General features: G+C 38.2%; 4 protein-coding genes across 5 annotated transcripts in view; 3 read left to right on the forward strand and 1 right to left on the reverse strand.

Moving 5' to 3' along the window:
- Window positions 1-6,247, forward strand: part of lmx1al (LIM homeobox transcription factor 1, alpha-like) — a 15,252-nt gene extending 9,005 nt beyond the window's left edge. Inside the window, exons 4-9 of the mRNA XM_007572337.2 lie at window positions 3,127-3,359; window positions 3,651-3,814; window positions 3,934-4,011; window positions 4,103-4,223; window positions 4,294-4,449; window positions 4,590-6,247. Of these exons, the coding sequence (XP_007572399.1) occupies window positions 3,127-3,359; window positions 3,651-3,814; window positions 3,934-4,011; window positions 4,103-4,223; window positions 4,294-4,449; window positions 4,590-4,747 (910 nt within the window). The 3' untranslated portion in view covers window positions 4,748-6,247. The remainder of the gene's footprint in view (window positions 1-3,126; window positions 3,360-3,650; window positions 3,815-3,933; window positions 4,012-4,102; window positions 4,224-4,293; window positions 4,450-4,589) is intronic.
- Window positions 1-7,988, reverse strand: part of chchd5 (coiled-coil-helix-coiled-coil-helix domain containing 5) — a 13,452-nt gene extending 5,464 nt beyond the window's left edge. Inside the window, exons 1-4 of one of the 2 annotated variants that reach the window (XM_016660793.1) lie at window positions 7,809-7,977; window positions 7,524-7,664; window positions 7,304-7,455; window positions 6,594-6,870 (exon numbers count right to left, since the gene is read on the reverse strand). In XM_016660793.1, the coding sequence (XP_016516279.1) occupies window positions 6,842-6,870; window positions 7,304-7,455; window positions 7,524-7,664; window positions 7,809-7,810 (324 nt within the window). In that variant the 5' untranslated portion in view covers window positions 7,811-7,977 and the 3' untranslated portion in view covers window positions 6,594-6,841. Of the gene's footprint in view, window positions 1-6,593; window positions 6,871-7,303; window positions 7,456-7,523; window positions 7,665-7,808 lie in introns of those variants that run through there. The other variant, XM_016660792.1, reaches the window with a different exon arrangement.
- A 522-nt stretch (window positions 7,989-8,510) lies between these two features.
- atp13a1 (ATPase 13A1) lies at window positions 8,511-17,962 on the forward strand. Its single transcript, XM_007572338.2, has 25 exons — window positions 8,511-9,039; window positions 9,827-9,916; window positions 10,212-10,475; window positions 10,581-10,736; window positions 11,054-11,123; window positions 11,212-11,318; window positions 12,415-12,544; window positions 12,640-12,695; window positions 12,800-12,926; window positions 13,085-13,222; window positions 13,324-13,444; window positions 13,577-13,734; window positions 13,873-14,048; window positions 14,128-14,238; window positions 14,356-14,481; window positions 14,563-14,671; window positions 14,763-14,956; window positions 15,055-15,151; window positions 15,243-15,427; window positions 15,869-15,983; window positions 16,086-16,282; window positions 16,431-16,573; window positions 16,950-17,061; window positions 17,160-17,303; window positions 17,387-17,962. Exons 1-25 carry the CDS (start codon window positions 8,686-8,688, stop codon window positions 17,495-17,497), a joined length of 3,591 nt encoding a protein of 1,196 aa, XP_007572400.1. The 5' UTR covers window positions 8,511-8,685; the 3' UTR covers window positions 17,498-17,962.
- A 1,446-nt stretch (window positions 17,963-19,408) lies between these two features.
- Window positions 19,409-22,902, forward strand: dsn1 (DSN1 component of MIS12 kinetochore complex). The gene is made up of 11 exons (XM_007572340.2): window positions 19,409-19,508; window positions 19,689-19,725; window positions 19,808-20,066; window positions 20,154-20,227; window positions 20,594-20,666; window positions 20,773-20,854; window positions 20,945-21,001; window positions 21,098-21,169; window positions 21,266-21,413; window positions 22,239-22,326; window positions 22,442-22,902. Exons 1-11 carry the CDS (start codon window positions 19,477-19,479, stop codon window positions 22,522-22,524), a joined length of 1,005 nt encoding a protein of 334 aa, XP_007572402.1. The 5' UTR covers window positions 19,409-19,476; the 3' UTR covers window positions 22,525-22,902.
- Window positions 22,903-23,194: the final 292 nt, after the last annotated feature.

The raw sequence follows: 23,194 nt of genomic DNA on the forward strand, positions 1-23,194 counted from the left end.
ATATATATATATATATATATATATATATATATATGTGTGTGTGTGTGCATAGAAGGAGAGATGGCTGATATATCCCCATATTTATTGACATAGAGATATATAGATATATCGCTATACCCATACGCACGCACACACACATACACACCCACACGCGCGCACACACACAAAACCGTATGTGTGAGAGTGGTGGCTGGGTAGCAAGTATCGTGGGGAATGCTGGGAGATTTTAATAACACAGAAGCAGCGCAGGGAGATTTAATAAAAGGAGATGATGTGATTACTGAACCCTGGCTCTGAGCCATTTTGCTCCACAGAGCAATATCCGCCAAAAGTGTGCACGCATACGTGTACACACACACACATACACGCATGCGAGCATACACACGCACACACACCTAAGGAATAAAAACAAAATGCAACTTAAAAGTAAGATTGATGCATATGATTTGTTCTTTTTTCCTGTATCTCCTCAATCCTTTTGTTATACCTTAATTTTCAGGGAGCGCCAGTTATGTGTCACATGTTGCTGTCAATAAGTTTGCAGGAATCAAAATGTAGCACATCAGGACCTAAGTGTATCATATTCTGAGAGTAAATAACAGTCCAGGTGTTTGAAATGAATGACAACCTCTCTTTTCAAGGCATTTAAGTACCACTGCACCCAAACCAAGAATAATTTAAATGCAGTGTAACCAAACCAATACCTGTATAAATATTAATCATGACAACACAGGGATGAACCAAACTGTAACAGCTCTGAGACGCATACATATTTATGAAATGAGTGTATTTCAGTCCAGACAGTGTTAAACTTGTCGGAGCTCACAGGCTAAACAATGCCACATGACACAGCTTAAGGGAGATGGCAAAGATTCTGGTTGTATGCCTTGGATCTAGAGAAATACAAAGAGGAAACACGTGATGATATCAGAACTCTACGAATGCAGCACATCTCTGTCTTTCTGAATTTGATCTTTTAATCTCTGGGCTCTAACCTTCTAACCCTCGATCGTCTCAAAAAAAAATCCATTGCATTGCACATTAAATTCCCTTTTTTTGAATCTTGAACAAAACAAAGTCCTGACACTTGTATTCCTTTCTATATGCATTGACATGTAGCAATGCACAAACTGACATTTTGTTTTCCCACAAAATAGCTTCCAGTTTAATTGGCATTATTAATCATTACTTCAGATTCCCAAACAGATGAATTATAAATGCTCAGAAAATTGTAACATGTTTGCATAAATGTGGTGAAGCTAAATTTAGGCTGCCTCAAGTGCATGGTTGCCCTCTCTCGTGTTTATTGTGATTTTGGTAAGCTTCCCCCCAAACATGACCATGTGCGAATGATACTTCTATTAGAGGGATTAGACTGATCTACTTACAGACCCCCCTCTGTGGCAGTTACCCCAAGTTGCCTTCATGTGCCATGTTGAGTAAATTCCTATCGTGCTGTGTACACATTGATTAGGGAGTGTGGAAGTTAACCACACACATCAACCGTCTTATGTCAAGCAGCCCTGACAATTCTGTTCTGTTGAGCATTGTCCACAGTGAAAGAAACTATTTAAGATACTGAAGTGTCTATTCAGATGTAAAACTACACTGATGGGTTATTCTTTGTAGAATATGCTTGTGATACCACTGACTACCACAGCATTTTGCCCTTTTTACAGATGAATTGTCTGTCTGGAGTGCATTGCATCGTTATAATTAGAAAGTAGGTTTAAAGACAGTAAAACATAAGACACACAATTAGGCTATTGGGTTGACAACAGGTAGCCTACTTTTGTTTTTGGTGTCAAGTTTGAGACACTGTCATTTGGGGAATTTGAGGAGAGCGTTTGGCAGATGGATTGAGAAAGATTAGCTGCAGCAGCTGCGTTTGGGACGGAATCACAGATTAGAAGCTCTAATGTGCAGACCTGGCTCTGTCTTTGCACTCCAGATTTGGGCAACAACACCTTACTCTCACTCATTCTGGGAAGGTCATTACTCAGCCTTCATCTCCTCCTCCCCTCCCTTTTCATTCTCTCTCCCTTCCTAATAAGATCTGTGTTTTGTTGTGATGCTATTTCAATATCCACGAGTCTTGACTGTTTCTAGAGCTCTTCTACTCTTGAGATCCTCATTCTTCAGAAGTGATGCTGATGTTCTTGTGCATTAAAACTATAACCTCGCTGCAGTTATTTTAAACCAACAGCACAATAATAGGTGTTGCATTTAAGTAAATAAGTAAGGCAGTTGTTGCATGACCTAATGTTGGTTTGCATGCATGCATGTGTATGTGTGGGCTAGTACCTGTGTTTGTGTGTGTGTGTTTTGTGTGCATAAGTGAGAGGAGAGAGATTAACCCCATGCTATCACCAATCCCTGGTTATGAGTTTACAGCGTCTGTCTGGCCATCTCACTGTTTAAACAACAATCTAATTAATCCTGTCTTTATTAGTTTCAGTGAACTGGGGAGGCAGGCTTGGAGGGCATGAGGGAAAACTGGGAATGCTGGCAGAAAAGGCTGAAGGAGGGGGAGGAAACCAAGTGCAAGAACAGGGATTTGGGAGGAATTTGAAGTCAGAGACTTGGGCCCTGTGAATGTAAATAGGCACTGGAAGTAATTGTGAAGCATGAGAGCAATTGAAAGGTTATAACATCACAGAGGGGGAGAAACAGAGGAACAAAAGAAAAATAGGAAAATAAATGGATCCAACAAAGACCTAATTTACAGAGTAGCATATGCATTTTTAAGATTATGGTTTGTATAAGGTTACCCGGAATGTAACAAGTTCTCAACATTTAAGGCTTGTGCTGGAAAATGCAGTAGATTATCAACCAACTACTGCCACCTACTGTCATTAGGGAGAAACCAAAACACAAAACTGTTGGAAGCAATTGTTACTCATCTTAACAGATGTTCACCTTGTTGCTCTGTGAATTGAGTAATGCCTGTGCAGTCTTTAATTAAGAGGCTTCACTCATCTACATGTTAATTGCAGATGAGGGTAAATATATTAGAGATCCTTGTTTGTATCTTCAAATTGAATTGCCTTAACTGCCTTTCTGCTTTCACACATCAACCAATCTGAACGCATACGGGCACGTTTCTCTGCTTCTTTCTACTTTCAGGCTCTTTATAAGGAAGTGCAGCGCTTGCCTGCAGGTCATTGGACGCTCTGAGCTGATAATGCGTGTGCTGGGCCAGGTATACCACCTGGGCTGCTTCAGCTGCTGCGAGTGTGAGCGCCGACTGCAGAGAGGTGATGAGTTTGTGTTGAAAGAAGGCCAGCTGCTCTGCCGCATGGACTACGAAAAGGAGAGGGAAATGCTTGCTGCGATTAGTCCTGCTCCAACTGAATCAGGTGCAGTGTTTGATGGAAAACTGTTTAACTTGTGCCACATCTATCTAATAGAAATCACAATAGAACGTATTTCTCCGAAAAATTCTGATGGCTCTTTGTAAACACGTAGCCCTGTCACATTTTACCAAATAACCAAGTAATATGATGGGAAATAAAAGAATTCAAGCTTGTGTCAGGTCACAAGTAATTGTAAAGAGATTATCCAAATAGTGATACACCACAAAACTGCCTTGCCGAGCACACCGCACTGGGGTTTAAGTTTGAGCTTTGTCAACACTTTGTCTTATTCAGTGAAAAGTGAGGATGAAGATGGTGGGGGAGGATCTGGCAGTGGGAAAGGTGGTGATGAAGGCAAAGAGCACAAGCGTTCAAAAAGACCACGCACCATCTTGACTACACAGCAGCGGCGAGCTTTCAAGGCCTCTTTTGAAGTATCGGCCAAGCCATGCCGAAAGGTGGGTGAATCAGCCTCTTATCAGTGAAAAAGCATGCCAAACAGACCTCGACTTTCCTTTCAGAGTTCATTGTTTTATCCTCGGTTGTCCGAAAAGCACTGAAAAACTCTAACCTGTAGGTGAGGGAAACACTGGCTGCAGAGACTGGCCTGACAGTGCGGGTTGTCCAGGTGTGGTTTCAAAACCAGAGAGCTAAGGTCAGACTGTCTCTTCCTTGAAGATATGTACAATCACTTTACATGTCAACACCCATAGGAGATTCTCAGGGTATCCTATTTTGTGCCCTAGATGAAAAAGATAGCTCGCAGACAGCAGCAACAGCAGCAGCAGCAGCAGGAACAAGAACAACTGGGAGGGAGCAGGAGAGGGCCTAGCAGAGGGGGCCGTCAAAGCAATGACGACAGTGAGGGTAAGAGAAAGATTTAGAAAAAGGCAGACAAAAAAAATGAAGCATTTAAAATGAACCTCTACCTTTCCAGATGGATCTAGTACTCATGGAATGGATAGCATGCTGGGATATCCATCTTTGCCACGTCAGCAGCTACTTTCTCTGGACCCCAACATTTACGGCGGAGAGCCATTCCGACATGGTCTGACACCTCCTCAACTAAACAGTGAGCAGATCCACTCCTACGGTAAGACGCACTGATAAAGCCTCAAGCTTGATTTACATTTTCATTCTTTAAAGTCATTTCTGACATCCTTTTTTAGTATAACTGAAAAAGACAAATGTTGACCACATATATTTGGATTCTCCTCTTTCTTTTTGCTGCAGACTCAGAGACAGTCTTCCATGACTTGGACAGCGATGGAAGCCTCAGTCACCTTGGTGACTGTCTCTTGGCAACAGGAGAAGCCGGTCTCCTGGCAGGACGAGTAGGAAACCCCATCGACCGTCTGTACTCCATGCAGAACTCGTACTTCACCTCCTGACCCTTAAAAACTCTCATCTTTACCCCACCTGTTCCACCTTTCACCCCCTGAGAAGCAACCTGCCTATGGGACTATTTTCAATTAAACTGGCTGCAGCCAAACATACTCCTGAGCTTTTATTGCTGGAAAACATCCTCACAAGTCAGACGGTTATAACATCACTCTGCTGATTAGCATAATGTCCTCTCGTGCTTTCCTGAATAAGAATCATATGCTGGAACTACGGGCACTGTAAATTTCCATGATAATGGCCTTCTATTTTTTCCATCGTATTTATGCCATACTCGGTGAGAATATTTCACTTCGCTTTGAGACAGAAAAACAATAACCACACATCGATCATTAAATATAAATAAGTTACAGAATTTTAATGAATCAAGTTAAATGTATGTAGGAGTTGTGGTAGTTTTAAACATTCGGGGTTCTAAATACTATTAGTACATTGGTGAACTTTCTTTGTTCTGTCTGGATTCATTTTTATCGGTGTGTGTGGTTGGCTGGAGCATATACAAGAGTATATGTATGGGACTACAGTTTTGCTCTCAGGTTAGTGTGTATGTTTGTGAGACCTGAGTGTCATCTCAGGAAATTGTGCTGGATAGAATGACATCTTTAAATCCCCTAATATTTCTAATTGTATGTTTTTTTTTTGACAAATGACAGCTAAAAAACAGTGGACCAAAAATAAATTACTTTTGCATTTAGAAAATAGATGACCGTCCAGTGTCATTTGAAAAGCCTTAAGTGGAAACAGGGTTGTATAAGTGCTCATTACTTTAGTTTACGCTTTTATATCATCGGTAAAATTTTAGTGTAGTAAATTACAACCAAAAGATCTACAATGCCCAAAACCTAGGTCTTCAAGTCCACAATGATGAATTCCAATTGTAAATGTGAATACAACTGTGTCACACCTAACTGTTGCAATCAGTTTCTGTAATAATTTCCTTTGTCAAAAATATCCTAATAGATACTGTTGGGTAGACATTTTGTACCTTCTGTGATAATCAGCAAATATTTAAACTATAGCATGATATTTGTGTGCCACAAAGTAGATCTATAGAAATAGAATCCAATTTTATTTTGGATAGCAAGTGCTGCTGAAAGGATCGGAGCAGACTCATCCTGTGGCGCAGCACAAAAAAGAATTAAGGTGATACCCGTCTCATTTAAATGTCAGTGATCTGCCGAAGCCTGGGGTACTCTTAAGAAACTGTTTGATTCTAATAATACATGGCGTTTTTACTGTGATATTAATGTGAATGTAACTTATTTGTGTGGTACTAGATGACATTTTATCTATTTTGTTCAGTGACAGCAAGGTGATGTGCTTTGAATTTAATGTTCATGTATCTTTCAACACAATCTGCGGTTTTACCTTTAAAGTAAAACTGCCTTATTTGTCCTTAATACAATAAATAATGAAAGACTTACCAATCGCTCACGTGGCATGAACTAATAATTCACCTAAAAATAAAGCAATCTATTTCTCCTCCATGACTCACACCAAAACCTTTAATAATTGAACCAGAAAATGTCTGTTCTGCTTAATGGTCACAAGGTTCATAACTCAATTTCCTCCCTCTGTCTGTCTCAGTAGTCCTGCTGATTAGAGGTGAATAACCTGTTCTTTTTTCTCCTATCTTCCCAAACTCCCTATTGCTCAGTGACCGGATAGTCAGGTTTGTGTGGGAGCAATGCATTCCAGTTTAATATTTGACTATGACCTGGAAAAGGCATCAGCAGTAAGGACATAAATAATCAACATAAAATAACAGAGGGTTATGACATCAAATGAATAATGGAAACCTAATATTAGTTAAGTAAAACTGGGGTACACAAAACATTGCAAACCTGACTTATTTATTCAAACGCAAGGATACGCGATATTCAAATGGTGTAATGTACAGTGCTAGAGCATTCCTATTTTTTTTTTTTACATTTGAAATCAGTCACAATAGGTCACAGTAAGACGAACAGATATTGAACACTCACCACATATATATATATATATATAAATTCAAATAAACACAGTTGACACATAAAAATCCAGCTTGTGTAGAGGTTAGGTCTGACGATGGAAGTTGCTGAATCCTACGATGTGTCAGAACTTGATTCTGAAGCTAGGAATAAAAGAGCAGAGATTGGCATAATTGTTAAAAAAATGTGGAATTTGATTCAATTTTCCAACATGGTAATTGTACATAGTTAACCCCCTTAGTATCAACAAGATGGGGTTACAGTATAACCTTGAACAGTCAAAACAAAGTAATACTGAATAATGACCTAAATTTGGAGTTGACTTGCATTTTCATAATTCTAAATCATAAAAACAATATAAATCAATGTGACATACAGTACATATAGAGACATTTCTCATCATTAGAGGGTTAATGGAGTTGTGTCAGAGAAATATTTTACAGCACAGTTTGCACAAATATATCTAAAACGTTTTATGATCCAGTGTTTATGCGGGATCTTTGCTATCTAAAAGATGATGATAAAAAGGAATTGCCCTTTTAGCTATCTGAAAGGGCAATTCCAGTAAAGTCTTACCCACGCTGCTGAGGTCAACGGAGTCTGCACAGCCTAGAAAGCGGGTCACGTGTGGCGAACAAGAGGTAGGTGAGGTCAGGTTTTCTTTCAGACATTGCTCAAATTTCTCAAATTCTGTGGAGCAGTCTTCCCTGATCTTCTGGATCACTGGACTGTAAACATTAAATGGTCAGGCACAAGGAAAAACGTATAGGTATATAGGATAGATCAATTGACTTACTGTGATGATGTACATTGAGAAACCTTGAGTTTTAGGTCATGGCACTTGTGTTGCCAAGACGTTGGATTTGAGGCAACGCATGACCCATATGTCTCCAGTTCTTTATAACAGTACTTTGCTGATATTTCCATAGCTGCTTGCCTGAAAGGAAACATAATTATATAAACAGTGGTAAGTGGCGGGTCAATCTTATCTATCAATTTGACAACGTGCTAAAGCAGCAGAACTCTAAACGGAGCATTGTGGTGTAATATTACTAATGTAATCCATTATTTCAATTCTTACATGTTGGTGTTTGAAGCTGTGTCGAATCGACTACGGAAGCGTGACAAACAAGGTTAAACGACCACTACTTCAGCGTGTGGAAACGAAGTCTATGCTATTAAGAGCTACAACACGCACACCCATATTTGATTGGAAGGAAAAGCAACGTCCTAATGATGTTCTTCAATTTTGTTGGGGCAGGTTTGTGTCTGTCATGCATGTAGGTAACGCCCCTACAGTGACGTTTTTTATTTAAAGGGGCAGTAATTTAGTCGCACGTAGAACTACTTTGTATTTTTTAATTTAGATTGTTTTGACTTTACTCTATATGTCCTGTAGCAGAGAAAATACATGCTTATTTTAGCTTGTGAAACGCCACCCGATTAATATCGCTGTAAATCAAGGAGTAACCCATACACGTTTTAAATTTGTTTTAATTATATCAGAAAGTACAGCTTAATACGTTTCTTTTAATTTCTTGTACTTTAGTTACCGTACTAAAATCTACGATTCTCCAACTTCTTTGTTTTATTTGTTTCCTTTTTACGTTTCCCTGTGTTTATTAATTTTATTTATTCCAATTTATATTGAAAAATAACTGCAGAAAGCAACCTGAAATATTACTAATTTGGAAACCTCAGTAATGTAAAGGCGTTTTGAAAAAAAAAAAAAAAGAAGATAAAAAGCAAGTTGGAGGTAAACTGACGCTCTTTAAATATGACGTGTCTTTGCGTATTTGCGTATGCGGAAGCAGCGGTCGGGAAACAGTCAACTCAAAAGACGGGCTCTCAAAGGTGGATAACACACCGCTTCGTGCGTAGAATCGTATTTTTAACGACTGTAGCGAGACGGGGTGGTGGTGGATGGTAGAGGGGGCCAAAGGAGGGATTCGGATACAATGAACGACGCCAAGAAAGACGAGAGTATGGCTGCAGACGGAATCCGAGGACCGGGTGAGCTACAAATGGCCCCCTCTGTTAACCACAACCAGAATGACAGCGGCGCCGGTGATGAGCTAGTAAGCTCGGTGACGCTGTACAGACGGAGGCCCCGACTGCTACACGGCACTGTCCTCCCGTTTCTGGCTGTTCTCTACCCTGGCTGGGTGTACGTGTGGTTAGGAGTGTACGGTGCCTCGGAGTATCCAGAGGCAGGCCTCCTCGCGTTAGCCGCTATCGGGATCGCGCACGTCCTCACAGCACTCTCTGGATACTGGTCCGTGCACGTGCATTGTTGGCTCACTTGTTCCAAGGTAAATGCAAGTTATAGCAAATTATGTGCACTTTTACAGCAGATAGTCCAAAAACATCCTACCTATTTTTTTAGCTCAATAAAAAAAATCTCACATACAGTATAATGAGATTTTCTCTACTCCTGAACATGTCAAATAGCACATGTATTAGTGCTGGCTGTATTTTAAGGTTTCTATGCATCACGTAATGTTTTATAAATTTTTTGACTTTATGTATACATTATCTATAAATAGTACTTATCCAAAATATTCTCCTTTCGAGTGTTCTCTTTCAGATGTCCACAGAGTTTGTACTGATTAGTAAACATTTGCTTGGTGATAACCAATGAAAATGAAAGAAACATTACAGTTATTAATCCTATGTCAAATTTATATATTTTGATATATTTGTATCTTTGATGGTTGACGGGCAGAATGTCATTCTGGGAAACTGAAGTTCTTGTTATGACTTCAAATACCAGAATAATCAATACCTGTCTTAAAGATCCTGTTTATTATAAATTTACTAGCATTGGAAACCAACATCTGTTATGAAACAAATAGTCAGAAGGTAACAGATCTTTTAAACTACCCAACATTGAACAAATACAGATCTCATCAAAACTTTTGCTGAAAGGCATGTTGAGTTCATCATCCTCATCATTCCTCTGTTTAGGGAAAGTTTAGCTATTTTCTCTGTATATCAGCGGGTTGTGATGAGTATATCATTAGGGTGCTCCAAAAATAAAAGTGCTGTCCCAACAGCATGTGAATATATCATCTGTTTTCTTTCTTTAAATAAAAACAGGAGCCAGATCCCAAGCTGGCTACGCTGGCAAAGGTCATTCCCACCCCTAACAATGGTTCTGCTGAGCTTGTCACACTCCAGAGGGATCAGGTTTGTTCACATCTTTAAAGACTGATTTCCCTATGTTGTCATATTTGGAAATATGTTACTTCCCTAAAATGCTCAAATATAGTGTGACAAGGTTTGTGAAAGCCACACATGCCATTACTGTTTATCAAAGATCTACGTGCTTAGAAATTTGGCTTTATTTATCTGGAAGTTGTTAGGTTAATTTAGATATTGGTTTTGAATTTTATCTATTACTTGGATGTTTTTTTTTTTTGTTTTGTTTTTTTGCCACTGCAATATATTTTTTTAAACATATGTCCTATGTTTTGATCAACAGGATGAAAATGGGGAAAAGATCTTATCTTTTGAGTTTCAAAAGATCCGTTACATTTTTGACTACCAAGAGAAGAAATGTTTCCTTCCAGTGGCATTCCCCATTAACCACCCAATAGGCCACTTCCAGTCATGGCGTGGATACCAGGAAGAAACTGAGCTAAAGGCTGCAGAAAAGCGATATGGCGCCAATCGTGCAGAGATGGTTGTGCCAGATTTTCTGGAGCTCTTTAAAGAAAGAGCAACAGCTCCTTTTTTCGTCTTCCAGGTACGTGTGTTTCTTTTTCCTGGAATTGGTCTGGGTTCATTAGTCAGGAAGAGAAAATGTAAATGCTTTGCATCAGTTTGATGTTATCTGCCCTTTGTCCATCAGGTTTTCTGTGTGGGGCTGTGGTGTCTGGACGAATACTGGTATTACAGTGTTTTTACTCTGTTCATGCTGGTTGCATTTGAGGCATCCCTGGTCCAACAGCAAATGAGGAATATGTCAGAAATACGCCGCATGGGAAATAAGCCCTATATGATCCAGGTAAGCTCGATCAAGTTTAAAATGCATTCTGTTGCTAATTTGGTCATAAGAACTTTATAGTGAAATGATCAAGTTCACTTATGCAACCAACAGAGTTTGATGAAGAATGAAAAGTCACACATGTATCCAAATTGAATTGAAAAAAACATTTTATATTAGGCCATTTAATAGTGCTGAGGGACTTTTTCCATTGGCTTCATGAAGAGAGGTCAGACCTTTAAAACATATTTTATCCAAATTTCAGAGCTCAGTCTGTTTTCCATAAATAATGTGATATCCCTAGCATATCAAAATAAGTGTATTTACGTTTTTGATAGGTGTATCGCAACAGGAAATGGAGACCTATTTCTAGTGATGAACTAGTTCCTGGAGACATTGTCTCCATAGGTGAGTGTGCAGTCCTAAATGTTATGACTCCTTACCTCAAACCTTACATTCATTTTCTGTGTTGAAATGTGTGTTTTCTATTCTATAGGACGCTCACCCCAAGACAACTTGGTTCCCTGTGATGTGCTGCTTCTCAGAGGACGTTGCATTGTGGATGAAGCCATGCTGACTGGAGAGTCTGTCCCACAGATGAAGGTTAGTAAATAATATAGTGATGTGGTAAACTATTTGCTTCAGTACAGATTTTTACTGTTTTTGCTGCGTCTAAATATTTCAGAGCAACAAACAATGTCATAATTAGACGGACAAACTCAGTAAAAAAAAAAAAATACAAGATGGTATTTAAAATGTTAACTGCCTTGTTAAATTATAAATTAAATTTATAAGCCCCGCATTTAGAAAGTTGAGTTCAGTTTCACTAGCCACACTCAAGTCTGATTGCTTCCACACCACACTATTTCTCAAATAGAAAATTCTGATGAGATACAATGGGATAAAGGCGACAAATCATGTCTTGATTTAAAAAATGTTAAGAATGGATCAGAAATCCATTTTGGGACTCGAGCAAACCATAGTGAGAGAGATTTTTCTTCCGAATTGATGGACACAAAAAACTTTCTTGATCTACCAAGATAACTCTTAAAGGTGCCTCAGTGCATACCCTGGAGGTCACATAGGTCGTCACTTGTCTCTGTTGAGGTCAGTTTTCATGAAACAACAAGAAGAACAAGCCTGTCTGGCACATCTGGATGCTTGGGAATCTCCGTGGCTGCTCCAACCCAAAAGCACCAACAAAATTGTTGCCTATTTCACCAGTAGCATTTGGGAGTAGAGTAGTAAAAATTTAGACTGAAATCTAATTGAGATGCTTCTGCATGCCCTAAAACCTGCATTCCCTGAAAACCAATGTAGCTGAATTAAAACTGAATTGTTGTCATTAGCTGAATTAAAAACAAATGGGCAAAACATTCTTTCACATCGATGTAAAAGATCATCTCTAGTTATTGCAAATGCTTAACGGCAGTTGTTGCCTCCAAGAGTGACACCACCAGATATTAGATTTAGAACGCAATTACTTTTCATGTTGGATCTGGTTGGTCCTGACAGCCGATTTGACTGAAATGCATCATATTTTGAAAACTAAATTATGGATTTTTTGTCTGATATTATTTGTTTGAGCATCTGAAGTACTTAAGTGTGACAAGAAAAAGACAAACCAGTGGTTTAAATACCTTTTCATTGTGCTGTTATTTCAGTCAGATTCAAGCCTTTTTTTAACTATTGTGTGCAGGAGCCAGTAGAAGACTTGGATCCAGGGCGGATTTTGGACCTTCAGACAGACTCTCGCCTGCATATCATTTCTGGTGGAACCAAAGTGGTTCAGCATACTCCTCCTTTAAAGACCAGTGCTGGACTTAAGCGTAAGTGCTAGTGCCTCTGTCTTTCCATTTGTCAACAGGAGTATCTATTAGCATTGGACAGTGTATTTATTTGTACTCTTTTTCATTGTTTGCAGCTGTAGACAATGGTTGTGTGGCCTATGTACTGAGAACAGGATTCTATACGTCTCAGGTAAGGAATATGGATAACTCTTAAATCTTGTGGCAATTTTTTACTCCATTATTAAATCCATTGTTGTCTGTTACTAAACAGTGTGTTGTGACATTGTTCTACAGGGTAAACTGCTAAGGACAATTCTCTTCGGTGTAAAGAGAGTGACGGCAAACAACCTGGAGACTTTTATCTTTATTCTCTTCCTCCTTGTGTTTGCCATTGCTGCTGCTGCATATGTGTGGGTTGAAGGTGAGATGACAACAGTTAGCTCATTAAGATGTATCACAATTTTTTTTGAAAGCCAATAAAACTTGCATCCAAGTTTGTACTTATAGGTCAGAATGAGCGGTGAAGTTGATTCTGAAACATGTCCTTTTTTTATTATTATTATTTGTATCCCTCCCTAGGAACAAAGGATCTCACAAGGAATCGCTACAAGTTGTTTTTGGAGTGCACACTTATTCTCACTTCAGTGGTCCCGCCGGAACTTCCAATAGAGCTTTCTTTAGCAGTGAACACATCTCTCATTGCCTTGGCTAAACTTTGTAAGTTTGTTTCTTTTTCTGCTGGGATCGTAGAATACCTACTGCAACAAATTCACTAAGTGGTATCGAGTATGACGCTTGTTGCTCTTTTTCTGCTTTAGATGTTTTCTGCACAGAACCCTTCAGGATACCATTTGCAGGGAAAGTAGAGATTTGCTGTTTTGACAAAACAGGAACTCTGACCAGTGACAGCTTGGTAGTTCGAGGGGTAGCGGGCCTCAGGTAAACCCTGTCAACCAATTCTCTGTTTGGAAGCGTAAAATTGAGAAGACAAGATTAAATTACAAGATTGTGCTTGTAATTTAGATTGTAATTATTTGCCGTTTATTGTACCCATCCTGTTTTCACTGACAGAGAGGGAAAAGAGGTGATGCCTGTCTCTGAGATCCCAGTTGAGACGCATAGGGTTGTGGCTACCTGTCACTCACTGGTTACTCTGGATGATGGGCAACTGGTGGGAGATCCATTAGAGAAGGCCATGCTAACAGCTGCTGACTGGACGCTTACCAAAGGTGCCTCCTACATCTATAGTGCAGTTCATGAGTGTGCTCGGACTATTTGGTTAACAGTGTTCTCCTTATATTATTGGACTAGTACATTTTAAACAGTAGAATGGTTACTTAAGTTGTTTCTTTTTCTGTTTAAACCAGATGAAAAAGTTTTCCCACGAGGCATCAAAACACAGGGACTGAAGATCCACCAGCGCTTCCATTTTGCCAGTGCTCTGAAAAGGATGTCTGTCTTGGCCTCGTACGAGAAACTTGGATCCACCGAACTTTGCTACATCTCGACAGTCAAGGGTGCCCCAGAGACCCTTAGAGGAATGGTAAATTACAGCTCCACATTTTTCACAGACTCTTCACTTCCTTGTCTAAAATAAGTGTCTAAAATACTGCTGTCCGTAGTTTACAGCGTGTCCAGGAAATTATGATGAAGTCCACAGAGAAATGTCACGGGAAGGGGCACGAGTTCTGGCCTTGGGTTACAAAGAAATTGGACACCTCAGTCATCAACAGGTTTGTTTAACTTTTTTTTTTTCTTTTAATCAAAACCTTCGGAGGCTGTTTGATTTTTCTGTAGTGTCTATAAACAGACCTGATAGAAACTAACTAAAATCTCTTTGATTTATGTAGTGCCGTGAGATCAGTCGTGATGCTTTGGAGTGTGATCTACAATTTGCTGGTTTTATGGTTGTTTCCTGTCCACTCAAGAATGACAGCAAGGCAGTGATCAAAGAGATCCAAGAAGCATCTCATCATGTAAAAAAAAAAAACTAAACGAAACAGTGATGAAAATTTTGGGTTCGTTCTCAAATAAGCAACTTTCTTCTCTTCCTTCAGGTGGTCATGATCACAGGAGACAACCCCCTCACTGCATGCCATGTTGCAAGAGAGCTCCACTTTATCCAGAAAGATCACACACTTATTTTGCAGCCGAGCCTCAATCAGGGTACGCATTAGGTTCATCGCTTAATTCTGCGAGTGTTTTGACACTTGGCTTGAATAACGAGAAGTTTTATGTATAAATGCTGTTTTTCCAGGTCAGTGGCACTGGGAATCCATTGATGGCACCGTAACTGTTGCGCTGCCCCCTCCTTCAGTTTCTTCATTTGTGCAACAGTTTGACTTGTGTGTAACAGGAGAAGGGCTGGCTCGGTTGGGCTGCGATCCCCACCTTCTCCACACACTGTTACCACATATACGAGTATTTGCTCGAGTCAGTCCAAAACAGAAGGTGGGTCCTGAAGCAGCAGCCTTTAAGTCATAGTTTGTGCGCTCTCTTCCTACCTCAATTTGGTGTTCTCAGCAAAAGTTTGATTTCATGTGTTTTAGGAATTTGTAATCACCAGCCTTAAGGGGCTTGGTTATGTGACCTTGATGTGTGGTGATGGCACAAATGACGTCGGAGCACTTAAACATGCTCACATAGGTAAGTTATTTTTAAATAACTCATAGTGCTGAAACAAGTTTGCCAAGAGTTGCCTCCAGTTGTGAGCAATGAACATTTTGTTTTCTCACAGGGGTGGCCCTCTTAGCCAATGCTCCAGAGCGCATGCCTGAGAAAAAGAAGCGGGGTAGAGATAAGGAGTCGGCAACATCAGACATAAGGCCTGTACCACCTGCTAGTTCTGGTGTCAAGCTGAGCTCCAGAGCAGCCAGACAGCGGGCCATGGCCCAGAGGGAGGAGCAGCTTGCAGCACAAAAGGTGTTCTACTTTATCATTTAACAAAAAATAGTTGCATCTTCTTTTAGAAACATAATGTAATCATAGAGGCAATTAATTAATTACAATAGGTATTCAGCTCTAATTTGTCACAATCTCTCTAGTTGCAACTGTCCAAGAAATATTAAAAATCTCTTTGTTTTATGTTTAAAATGGAGCCTTTAGAGAACTACTGGGATGTCTTAGATTGTTAAATCTATGAGCAAGGCCTAGATTATGGCTAAAGATATAACTAAATTAGACTTAGAATATATTTAATGTCCCACTCATCTTTCAATGTCATCATATACATTTGACATGGGCTACTCAAAAGAAATATGAGCTACTCAAAAAAAAAAAAGCTTACTTTTGTTAACCATTTTTTGTGCTTACTGTAACATGAAGAAACATACACTTCGCTAACCATTAGGATTTCTCTAACAGGAAAAAATAAGTCAAGTTCTCCGAGAACTTGAAGAGGATCAGGTACAAGTCGTCAAGCTGGGTGACGCTTCCATTGCTGCCCCTTTCACGTCCAAACTGTCCTCCATTCAGTGCAGTGAGTCACATGTTTCAATACTTATTTCTCTGTATTTATAAATAAAACTGATTATTAACTCTTGGACTCAATTTGTTTTTGTCTTTGTCTTTATTCCCCCAGTTTGCCATGTAATAAAACAAGGCCGCTGCACTCTGGTTACAACACTGCAGATGTTCAAGATTCTAGCTCTCAATGCACTAGTGCTGGCCTACAGTCAGTCTGTCCTCTATCTCGAAGGAGTCAAATTCAGTGATTTCCAGGCGACTCTGCAAGGCTTGCTTTTGGCTGGATGCTTTCTTTTTATATCTAGGTCAAAGGTTAGAATTTGAGTTATTTACTGTAAAGTTAACATGTTTTTTGGTGCTTACTGTAAATGTAAATTTTAAAACTCCACCGTAATTCTGTTTCTATTTTTTTTTTAAAAAAAGACAAATTAGGATTTTTTTTTTTCTCCTCTTTTCGCAGCCTCTGAAAACGTTGTCTCGAGAGCGGCCTTTACCGAACATCTTCAATCTGTACACAGTGTTGACTGTGCTGCTGCAGTTTGCAGTTCACTTTTGTAGTCTTGTGTATCTTTACAAAGAGGCGCAAACCAGAAGTCCACCAAGGTAAGCAAAAGTGCAACGGGGTAAGACCAAAGACCTCTTGAAAGACCGTGCATCATAGTAATAGCATGTGAAATGTGTTTTTTGAATTGGCTGAGCATTTCTATGTTCAAATAAAACATAGAAATGAAACAGAAATGATTGTTCCCCACCAGTATCGCCTTTGTATTAGACATTTTTTCACAACTTTTTGTTTAAAATGTTTTTGGAGTAATACTTTCTCAGATTTTATCTTTTTAAAATGGGACGTCCAAGCTGCTGATGAGCAAACACTTGTTTAATTTATTATAAAATGTATACAATGTTTTCTCTTTTTCCTATCAGCGATACTTTGTGAATGCTTTATCATTTTTATGTTTTTTTTGTTGTTTTTTTACAGAGAGGAGCAGTTTGTAGATCTGTATAAAGAATTCGAACCCAGCCTAATTAACAGCACTGTGTACATAATGTCAATGGCCATGCAGATGGCCACCTTTGCCATAAACTACAAGGTATCTTTTCACATTTGGGACCATGTATTGGTTATTTAAAACCATGTCTAAACAACTGGTGTTTATTTACATAATGGTTTCCTCTTTGTGTCTTACAGGGTCACCCATTCATGGAGTCTCTCAGTGAAAATCGACCACTACTGTGGAGTATCGTACTTTCAGGATTAGCAATTGTCGGGCTTCTTACTGGTTCCTCTCCAGAATTCAATGAACAGTTTGCTCTTGTAGAAATTCCAACTGAGGTGAGCTAACATTACTTTACCGTTTCTTGTTTTGATATTCTTGTAATAAGATCGTGTAACATGCTTTGTCTGATTTCTTGCAGTTCAAATTAATAATTGCCCAGGTTCTGCTGGTGGACTTTGTTGCTGCTCTGCTCGTGGACCGTGTCCTGCAGTTCTTCCTGGGCAAAGGAACTCTCAGGCTGCCTTCTTGATCTCAGTGCCAACAGCAAATGCTGCCCTTATAACCAAACTGTAAAGGGACAGAAGATTTTGAAAGAGGAAGAAAAGTACGGCTGTTGTTCCAAACACTAGACAGCTGAGATATTCATGGCATGTAGGACTGTTCACTCTGTGTATCCCTTTCTTTGTTCCCCCCTGAACTCTGTACGTCTGTTGTTGTTTTCTTTTTCCATTTGCTTTGTCTCAATTCTAATGTTTTTTATAACTGTCCATTTTTCTACATCGTTCTTTTGTTTTTCCCTCCCCACTCTTATTGAAAGGCCATGAAGACAGCAGTATTGAGTGGAGTTTCAGATTGTGCTAGCCAGAGTGAAAACTACAGGCACAAAAAGGGCATTCTCCAAGAGAATTGCAATAGTGTTTTGGATTTTTCCCCCTCCCTTGTTTTTGTAAAAAGTGAAAAAGAAATTTAACAGACTTATAAAGATTTAAAATTATGAAGTATTCATTTTGTCTTTTTTTTGTGTGTGTGTGTTTTTTTTTTTTTATTGTATTGAGAGAATGTAAGTAACACAAATTATTTTTGCTGGTAATTTTGGCATTACTAAGATATGAGAATACAATATAAGTCAACATGGAAACAAGATTGTTTATCAAAGTGTCTATGTCATGGGAACTAAACTAAAGTACTCTTGTTAAAATCTCAAACACTGGAATTTTTATATTTTTTAAATGCTATTAAATTTTGCTTTGATGCCACAACTATCAAAGTTAAAAGATATGCAAGTTAAGTTTAACTGATTCTGATTAAGACAAAAGTAACTCAATGTCCAATTTAAATTGGACATTTGTTTACTTTTAAACGTATCCTATTATTAGGTAAACTATAGGCACCTTACAACTTCAAAGATGAATATAGAATATAACTTTTACTTTCACAAGTTTAGAAATTGGCTAATAATTTTAAGATTTGTACATTTTCTAACCTGAAGCAGTCATTTCAAGCAGATTCCAAGAAATGAGAAATAACTAAGTCCACTACCAAAAACACACAAATGAAAGTAATGGAGAATGGTAAAAATCTCTTAAAGACTTGTAGAACATTTTATAGTCTGAAGAAACTAAGCTTGATGTTTTTGGCAAAACAGAAAAAAAAAAAACAGCAGTAAAACATGGTGTAGGCAGAATCATGCTTTTGGTTTTACTTTTCTTCACATGGGAGATGAAATTATGAACAGTTTCAAACATCAGTTTTTATTCAAAACCTTTTGCTATCTGCTGTAAAGATGAAGATGGAGTTTATATTTTAGCGTCACCGAATTCATACAAAGCTGATCAAAAAATGTACTTCAGACGTAAAACAAAAATTTATTGTCCTAGCCAGGGTCCAGAATAAAATTGGAGTTGACATTGTGGAAAACGGTGGACAAGAGACGTTCTCACAGTGTGATCATGTGGAGAACCTTTGGTAAGTAAAGTGTGGAGATGAGGGGCGAGAAGATGTGGCATGCTACCAAATAATGCTGAATGTGGAAATTTTATTCCAAATTGAATTCAACAATATTAATTTTGTCTCTCAAACATTTTTTATTTGTAAAAAAAAATACATGTCATGTCTTAAGCGCAAAAAGTTTTTAAGTGTTTTGTCATAGTTTTATTTTTTAAGGAGAGATACAAAATGAAAGCATTTAAACATTTTGACTTTGGAGAGCCTCTGTACACTTTTTTTTTTTTGCAACAAACTTGAAGTCATTTAAACATTGTTCCTATAAAACAGTCGCAATCTTTTGAACTTTATTCAAAGGGATCACAATAAATATGACCTTTGCTAAAATGCCCCTATTTAACTTTTCATATAAGTATTTCTAAATGCATCTATGTAAGGTGCAACAAATTTAGTTTTAAGCCTTGACCCTTGTATTGCTTAACTACATTTCCCATGAGTCTTAGAGCCGTGAAAGGGTGGGTTTGGTCTTTGAGCGCGCTGTTAGGACAGCTATTTGAAATTAAAATGGCGGAAAAGACGGCTGAAGTTGAGCACGGGTATGTTTTGTTTTAAGCTCGTAATACAACTTATTTAAATTAAACAAATCAATTACCTTAGTACTGTAAATAATCTTGAACGAACTATATTGTTGTCATGTTTTGGTGGACCTTTCTGAGAGTTTTGTTCTGGTCTGATGTAAACATTAAAGCGACTTTTTCGTCTGTTACCTGCTTTAGCTGCGGACGTGTTGAGGCAGACGAAACCTCAGCAGAGGTGAGAAATAAAAACCCTTCCTGTAGTTTACAGCAGATGATTTGCTGAATGGAGAGTTACTGGCTTTGTTGTTTATGCCAAGGTCCCGTCTTCGGCCCAGACTTCAAAAAGATGCTCCTCCTCAATCCCCGAGTCGGAACCTCCTCTGAAGTGTCACCGGACCGACTCGACATTATCTACCACACAGGCGCCAGATCCTGGAGACGAACAGTCAGAGACGATGAAACAAGAAATGGAGACACTCAAAGAAAGACCCGTAAATCCCCGTGAACAGAATAAATCCTGGAGGAGAAACACCATAACCCGACGCTCCCTCCCTGCCCTTCCCAACCCATATGAGAGTGAGAGATATTTTTATCCCCCCACAGTGAAACATTAATGTTTACTTTTGTTCAAGACAAATAATCATCTAAATTAATATGTTCTAGCTTTGTGCAGAAGCATAAGTCCATCGTTATCACAACAAGAGAGACTTGAAAAACTGCTGGAGGCTTCAATGGAGGTATGTTAAGTGAAGCTATAGGAACCAAATGCATTAAACCATTATAAGTTTCTCCTGAACTCGATGAAGGTCCAATAGCTCATTTGTATTTCTTTGTCTGTATCAACTCTTAAAAGATTAAATGAAGATTTGAAGATGTCATGAAATATAGACAGTAACAGTTTTATGTTCATATTTTTGCTAACTCGATAGATATTGTTTACTCAAGATTAGAAGAATGACTAGATATTTAATTAATACTGACCACAAATTTACACAACAAAATGTGAGTAAAAAAAAAACAAACATTTTTGTAAATAAAATTTAAAAAAAATCGATTTTGTAAACTGAGAATATTTTTTGTTTATTCACGTGTTTGCTTTGCAGATGGCACTAGAAAGAACTCAAAATTCACTTGAGTCACTTCCAAAAGCTTCACTGGAGACCTTCAAAAAGCAAGGTTGGTAGTTTTTGGGGTTTTTTTAAATAAATTCCTTGGAGCTCAGTATTTTTTAATTATTGAAACAATAATTTTATGTTATCTCTGTTATTCCTATTTTGTGTAGTTGAAAACATCAAGATGGAGTGGAGCTGCTTAACCAAAAATACAAGCAACGAACCACACAAACTATCTTCGAGTCAACCGAAGTACGCATACTTTTTAAAACTTTCACTGTGCTTTTGCTATTAATTATGATGATTGTCTTCATTGCATTTTTGTCTTTTATTGCTTTAAAGTTGCAGTCAGCCTGCCGTGCAAAGAGCCATGGAAAATGTCCAGAAAGCAATCAACAGGCATGTTGTTCTGTCTGCTCTCATGTCCGATGCTTATTTTTAATTATAAATATAAAATGGCCACATATACGATCTTCTCTTTTTGTTTTTTCTTAGGCTCAAGGCTGAAAGTGAGTCTTGGGAGGCGCTTATGAACAAACACAAGGAAAAAGCAGAGGAACTGGAAAAGTAAATATTTATATTATCATCAAGCATTCACGTGACAATGTTATCCACGACTGTCTTTGAATTTGTACCAATCGTGTTATTGGTTTTCCGCTGTAGGAAGGTGAAGATGGGACAGGAGACGGGTATACCTCTAAACTCCACGTTAATAGTCCAGTCCTCGCAGAACTCTGTCATACAGAGTAAACCCAACTACCACGATGTCCTCTGTAGGCAGCGACCCATGATGCATACTATGGCCATGATTGTATGTTGGATTTTTTTTTTTTTTCTTGTATCCTCACAAATAAGAAGTTATTGTATTTTCAAGCTTTTATGTTCTAATCTCTAAAGTGAATGTCATGATGAGAGTGGGCTTGCTGTACTGTATTTGAAATGTTGCTTCCTTGGGCAGAACGACTATGACATGCACACACCCACCAGGCAGTACATTGTACATCAGTACAATGGGAGGAGGGTGAAGAGAAATGGCCATAAGAACTGAGATTTTTCAGGGGCAAACTTGGAAATGAATGGGACACACATACATTTACAAATACAACCGTTTTCCACTTATATTTTCATGGTCACGAAACTACCATAATGTCAGGTTTTAACTGTTTCTATGTGCAGTGCTTAGAATTATTGCTAGCTATTGTTGATTGACATAGAGAAAAGAGCAGACTCAACCTTTCTCCATTCAAAATATTTCAGCTTTTTAACATGCATGCATGTAATTGAAAACAGATTGATCGTCAAGTAAGTTTGAAGATTAGTATTCTCTATTGTCTACTATGTTGGAACAGTTTTGTACCTGTATATTTTTGTTTGTGTGTTGAAAATGCATTAATACTGTATTTTCAATGTCTCACAGATATTATTTAAATAGATATTTCCTTCCATAACAATTATAGGCATGAAAAGGTTGCTATTCAATCACTGGGAAACGCAGACACCGGACACACAGCAATTTAGACGGACCAGCTTTCAGATAGAAAACTAAGCTGTACGATTTTTCAAAGCACCAGATCTGATGCAATGTTGTCATCATTTTATTTTGTAACTTATAGATTTTTTTTCGTCTTGCCTGTAGATGGACACTCAGTGTAAAATGATACAGCAGCTACTTACCATCAAGGAGCAGTCACAGCTGTTAGTCAAAAAGACCAGCGTCCAATTAGGTAATGACTTTGCTTGAATAATATATTGTTTCTTTGTAATATTTTGACATTTTCTGTGATGGCCTAGCGAAAGAATCTTTCACACTAATTATTTTTATTTCTATGCTGTCTCCAGCTGAGGAGGCCGGATTCCAGGAGCTTTCATCGAACCTTCTTAAGAATCTGATGTCGGCACCTTTGCAAAAGGCAACTACATAAACAACAGTTGATGCTTCTGTACAGCTGAATCCAACGATTGTTAAAAATGTACATATATTCCTGTGCCTTCATGTCATTTTCCAGTTTTGTTGATTTTTATGTTATGCCCCAACATCAAACTACTTTAATGGCAGTGGCAAATTATACATGGATTTGACCAGCAGGTGGCAGTGGCTAGCTACTCACAAAATTGTATTAAAGGTGGTGAATTGCCTGAGCAGATTATTCTTTTGGCCTTAATTAAGTGCATTTTCATCTGTAAATCCTGATACTGTTTAGACCAATTAGCAAATGTTAAAACTTTGCTGCTGTCCAGGAAAGTATGGTCCCTGTTTTTGGTGTTATCAAATTAAACTATAATAATAAACAAAAAAAAAGTAGCCATCTTGTCTTAAAAGTGATTACCAAAGTAAGTTAATAACTATCACAATTAATATTGAGGCAATGAAGAATTAATGGTTTTGACAATAGGATATATTTTTTATGTATTTGATGTTCTATTTAACATGAATAATAATAATACCCCCCCCAAAAATCAAAGGTAAGTCCCTGAAAGTACCAATGTGATGACAAAAAGCAATGACGTAGCTTAAATAATGAAACATTTTGATTATATTCTTGTTAAGCTATTCAAGTCAAAAAAACAAAAAACTTTTCTTCTTACTTTACA

This window comes from Poecilia formosa, unplaced genomic scaffold (genome assembly GCF_000485575.1).
Source record: "Poecilia formosa unplaced genomic scaffold, Poecilia_formosa-5.1.2 Scaffold298, whole genome shotgun sequence".
In the NCBI taxonomy this organism is placed as follows: domain Eukaryota; kingdom Metazoa; phylum Chordata; class Actinopteri; order Cyprinodontiformes; family Poeciliidae; genus Poecilia; species Poecilia formosa.

Coding starts and splice junctions, on each gene's coding strand:
- atp13a1 (XM_007572338.2), top strand. CDS start 8,686: ATGAACGACGCCAAGAAAGACGAGAGTATGGCTGCAGACGGAATCCGA. Junction 9,040..9,826: donor GTTGGCTCACTTGTTCCAAG/GTAAATGCAAGT, acceptor AAATAAAAACAG/GAGCCAGATCCCAAGCTGGC. Junction 14,957..15,054: donor GAGTCAGTCCAAAACAGAAG/GTGGGTCCTGAA, acceptor CATGTGTTTTAG/GAATTTGTAATCACCAGCCT.
- dsn1 (XM_007572340.2), top strand. CDS start 19,477: ATGGCGGAAAAGACGGCTGAAGTTGAGCACGG. Junction 20,067..20,153: donor CCTTCCCAACCCATATGAGA/GTGAGAGATATT, acceptor AATATGTTCTAG/CTTTGTGCAGAAGCATAAGT. Junction 20,667..20,772: donor GGAGACCTTCAAAAAGCAAG/GTTGGTAGTTTT, acceptor TATTTTGTGTAG/TTGAAAACATCAAGATGGAG.